At 34.8% G+C, this 5,433-nt stretch overlaps 1 protein-coding gene across 1 annotated transcript in view; it reads left to right on the forward strand.

The window, feature by feature from the left end:
* Positions 1 to 354: 354 nt before the first annotated feature.
* SLC30A8 (solute carrier family 30 member 8) overlaps positions 355 to 5,433 on the forward strand; it is a 37,953-nt gene continuing 32,874 nt past the window's right edge. Inside the window, exon 1 of the mRNA XM_059392952.1 lies at positions 355 to 425. Coding sequence (XP_059248935.1) covers positions 355 to 425 — 71 coding nt within the window. The remainder of the gene's footprint in view (positions 426 to 5,433) is intronic.

Consider the following 5,433-nt stretch of genomic DNA (forward strand, 5'->3'; position numbering starts at 1 on the left):
TACACACAGACACACAGACAGACACGCAGACACACTGACACACACACACAGAAACACACACACACACAGGCTTCACCTGATCCTTCCTGCAGGTCTCTGTAGGAAAGGAGTTTCTGTGGGTGAGAGAACGGGACCCGATGATGGTCCAAGAAGGCTGTAATTTTGGCACACCTACCAAGAACATTGATGTAGGAGGCTCGTTACTCTAAAGCCCAGAAGCCTTTTTATTTTTTTTCTTTAGAAAGTATGTGAATGATTGTAAGGCTGCTTTGCTTCCCAAACTGGGCAGTGAGGTAAAAACAGCAGAAGCCACAACCACCACAAACAACAGCAGAAGCTCTCCTTCTGACCACCATGGAGTTTCTGGAAAGAACTTACCTTGTGAATGACAGAGCCACTAAGATGTATGCCTTCACCCTAGACAGGTAACTGATATCTGTTTCTGCTTCATGACTTTCTGTGTCTTGAGTATTCAATCAATCCTTAGATCCTATTGCTTCAAAATCAGAAACTTTTGCTATGCAACTCAGGAGCATTTTGCAATATCGGATAAGCTGTTCACTGACCTGTATGATCCATATCCTGAAAAATGTAGGATTTGATTCCTTAAATATTATTAAGTACACAAAGGATACATTTTATTAATATATTTTTCATCTGTAGTTTATCTTTCAGAAAGCAGGCATGCATGATCTAATCTGCTTGCCTTTCTTTTCCTCAATTCTTCCCATTTTTAAAGTTCTAAGTAAATTTTACTAAATTATATTTAGAAAAAAAGTAAGGCTTTTCAACTATGTGACAGAATTGGGGTTGCATTGATTTTTAAACCAATTGCTGTCTTCTTAATCATGAAATGCCATAATCAGATGTATACAACCATAATGAATATAGCTGGGTTTAATGTCCTACGTAGTTCTGGTTCCATCTACTAGCTCCACAGTACAACATGCACAGTACCACATTCATTCATCTTCCTCTTAATGAACTACTATTAATTAAACACACCCAATACGTAACAGGAGGAAAACACGTCTACTCTCAGATCTTTGTCCTCTTGAAACTTTGAGCCTAACATGGAATGCATATAGAAAAGAGGCAATTGCAAAATACCATAGAAGTGTCATTCTGGAGGTGTGTAATGAGAAGATCTCAAAGGAACTTAGGCGTTAGCTAGACTTTAGGGGTCAGAGAAAGCATTTCAGAAGTGATAGAGTAAGAACTGAAAAATGAAAGTGAGTTAGAGGAAAGTTAGGAAAACTCCTCATAGAAAATACAGTTAGGGTACATTTTCCAGTCTGAGATAATTTGCCTGGTAAAAACAGACACATTTAAGAATAAGAGTTATGTGTGTTTGGGGAATTCAATCTGAATGAGGAGCAAAGAGAGACATTCTTAGTACAGATGAATGAACGGAAATCTAAAATGATTTCATGGTTAGGAGCAGAGCTTAGGAGAATACATACCCATTAGTAGTATGTGTAATGTTTGTGTTTGTTTCGTGGAACTAAATTCATATTCTGAAGAGGAGCAACATTGTGTTTGATAGCATCAAATGTTTGAACAACTGCAAAGGGACTTTTTTTTATAGGATCTTTATAATTTTGTTTTAAAAATATATGATACACAGACCTGTATCCCTGGGGCAAATAATACATTATATGTTAATAAAAATAATTAATAAAAATACATGATAGAATCTAGCATATCTATTATCTCACATTATAAGAACTATTTTCTATTAGATGTGATTTATTAAGACCACAAATAACAAAATCTCATGTTAGGTGAGGCACAAATTTTAGACAACAAATTGTTTTTACTATAGGCACTGTTAATAGAGCATCTCTACATTATCAAAATAACACTATTTCCCTTCTCATTAAAATAGACCATTAATGCTCTGTTACACAAATAAGGCCAACCATTTATTATAGTTACAGGGTCTCTTTCCCTTCCTAAATGGGTATGATTTTCAGGATATGTTGATGAGAGAAACTATCAAACACATCTTTATTTTCTTTTCATATAGAAAGAGTTATACCTGGGAGAGATGATTTATGCCAATCCCTCCCTTATTTTACCAGTTAGGAACCTGAATGCCAAAGAGAAGAAGTGTCTTTCTTAAGGTCAGATGTCTAATTATGACAGAGCTGGGATCTGAACCCATGCCTTCTGTTTGTGAATTTAGTGTCAGCTTATTCCTCTTCCACCTCTCCTTCCCACACATTTTCACCTTGTGGTCTCCTGAATCCCTAATCTATTTCTGAGGACACATGGACCTTGATTTCTTATTTGCTTCCTTTTACCATCTTCCCCAACCACCTTTCTCATATATTTTATTCTATCTCTATTTCCCAGGCAACTTTGTCCTCTGATACTCCTCTTTTCTCCTTCCTTCTCTTTTCTACTTATAATCAGGTTTCAATTTAAATTGTCAACAGCTATTGAGAAACTTAACCTGAAGGAATTTTTATTCTCTAATTCTACAAAAGAAGTGTTTCATTTATCTACTGCTGGGCTACCAACTAGTCTCAGAATGTAATAGCTTCAACAGCAATCATTTTATTATTTATAATTCTTGGGTCAGTGAGGTTTGTTCACGGGGCTGTATTCTGCTGGTGTCTGGGATGTGGAAAAAGTTCCAAGATGGCTTTACTCACATGTGTAGGAGCTTTATAATGGCTTTTGGTTAGTCTTCATTCTCCTTCCCATGACCTCAAACTTTTCCCCCTTAAAGGAACCTGCTACATCCCTCCCTCCCAAATTCAAATTTTGAAGCCTGAACTCCATGTGACTATGCTGGAGACAGGACCTTTAAAAGCCTGGTAAAGGTTAAATGAAGTCATTTGAATGGAGCCCTGATATGGTAGAACTGGTGTCTTCATAAGAGGAAAAGATACCAGAGATCTCTCTCCATCAGGTGAGGATATAGCAAAGTAGCCATTTACAGACCAGGAAGAGAGCTTTTGCCAGAAACTGAATTTTCCAGCACCTTAATCATGGAGTTTGAGTCTCCAAAACCATGAGAAAATAACTTTCTGTTGTTTAAGCTATCCGGTCTGTGATATTTTGTTATAGCAACTTGAGCAGCTTTCACTGGATCAGATTGTGGAGTAATTTATGCCTTACGGCATTGTTGAAGACAGTCATCAATAACTGATTAAGTAGGTCAACAGTTGGATGTGATACCTATTTAGGCAGAGCAGCCAGCAGCTTAACAGTGAGACCACGGGAAGAGACAGTCAAAGCAAACATAATTAAAATGATCAGCATCCTTGGGCTGGGTGGAGGAGATAAAGATGACTCTGTGTATGCCAAGGCTGCACCCTCTTGGGAAGAATAACAGACATTCCTCATGTAGGGGACATCAGAGGAAAGAGAGTCCACTTAATTAGACAAATAAGCAATATTAAGCAAATAATAGAGCAAACAAGTAAACATCAGCAGCAATGGATCTTTAGGAATCAGAATACAGAATTGTTACTGTGTATTATCTAAAACATCCAATTTCAGGTTAAATATTATAAGACCTGGAAAGAAACAGCGAAAAATAACCCAAACACAGTAAAAAGAGCAGGTAATAGAAACTACCTTTAAAAGAGCCCAGATGTTGGACTTAGCATTCAGAGATTTCAGAGTAGTCATTATAAATATGATTGAAGAATTAAATGAAATCATTTTTAAAAAATTAAAGAGAGATTTGATGGCAGTGTCTCATCAAAAAATGTCAATAAAGAGAAAGAAATTATATAAAAAAAGAGCCAAATGGAAATTCTGAGGTTCAAAGTACATTAAGTAGAATAAAAAATTTGCTAAAGGGGCTCACCAGTAGATATGAACTGACAGAATAATCAGTGAACTTGAAGATAGATCAACAGATATACAACATAAGAACACAGAGAAGAAAACAAGGAGGAAAAAGTAACAAAACCTCAAGGAAATGTGGCACATCATCAAATGCCCTAACACACATGTAACGGGAAGACCAGAAGGAGAGGAGAAAAAGGAGGAGAGAAATATGCAATACATTTTGAGAATATTCAAAGAAATAATGGTTAGAATTTTCCAAAATTTGGTGACAGTATTAATTTACACATCCACAATGGTTAACAGACTCTAAGAAGAATCAAAGAAAACAGATCTACACTCTGACATATTATAGTGAAAATACTGAAAGCAAAACACACAGAAAAAATCTTGAAAGCATCAAGAGAGAAAAAAAATTCATCATATTCAAAAGCACCTCCGTAAGATCAACATCTGACTTCTAGCAGAAACAAAGTACCTGGAAGGCAGGGGAATGACATATTCAAAGGGCTAAAAGAAAAAAAGAACTGCCAACCAATCAGTTTATATCCAGTAAATCTATCTTCTAAAATAAAGGTGAAATGAAGACATTTCCCAGATGAGCAAAAACTGAGAATTTTTTTTTGCTAGCATACTCACTAGGGAAAAATTTCAGACTGAAAATAAATGACAACAGGCATTAACTTGAATCAACACACAAAAGCCAAATAGCATCAGTAAAGGTAATTATGAAAGACAGAATATTTACTCTTTCTTCTCTTAATTGATTTAAAGGTAAGTTGCATACATAACATATATATAATATTAGATGAAATGTTGAAAATAGAGAAAGATACAAACTACCAAACTAACTCAAGAGAAAATAGAAAATACAAGATCTATAACAAATAAATAACTAAACAAAAACTTAGTAATAAGGAAACTCCATGCAAAGAAAATTCTAAACCCAGATGTCTTCACTGGTGGTCTTTACCAAATACATAAAGTAGAATTAATTACCAATTCTTCACAAATTCTTCCAAAAAAGAAAACAGAATGAACATTATCCAACTTATTCTACATTTCAATATTTCATTTATAGCAAAATAAAAAGATACCACAAGAAAATAAAACTACACATCAATACACCTTATAAATAAACATAAATTCAAAAATCCCTCTACCCAACACTAACAAACTGAACACAAGATATAAAAAAATTATGAACTATGGTGAAGTCAGATTTATCCCAGTAATGCATATTTGATTTAACATTTGAAATACAATGAAAATAATATACCACATTAATAGAATAAAAGACAAAACCCACATATGATTATCTCACTAGATGCAGAAAAAGCATTCGATAAGACTCAACAGCATTTCATTATGGTGACATTCACCAAACAAAGAATAGAAGGGAACTTCTTCAACCTGATAAAAAGCATCCATGAAGCTAACATTAAACTTAGTAGTATCCCACAGATTTTGAACTGTTGTATTTTCATTATCATTTGTTTCCATGATTTTTTTTCAATTCTTCTTTAATTTCCCGGTTGACCCATTCATTCTTTAGAAGGATGTTGTTTAGTCTCCATGTATTTGGGTTCTTTTCAAACTTCCTTTTGTGGTTGAGTTCTAGCTTTA

Source organism: Mustela nigripes, chromosome 3, assembly GCF_022355385.1.
Source record: "Mustela nigripes isolate SB6536 chromosome 3, MUSNIG.SB6536, whole genome shotgun sequence".
NCBI lineage: Eukaryota > Metazoa > Chordata > Mammalia > Carnivora > Mustelidae > Mustela > Mustela nigripes.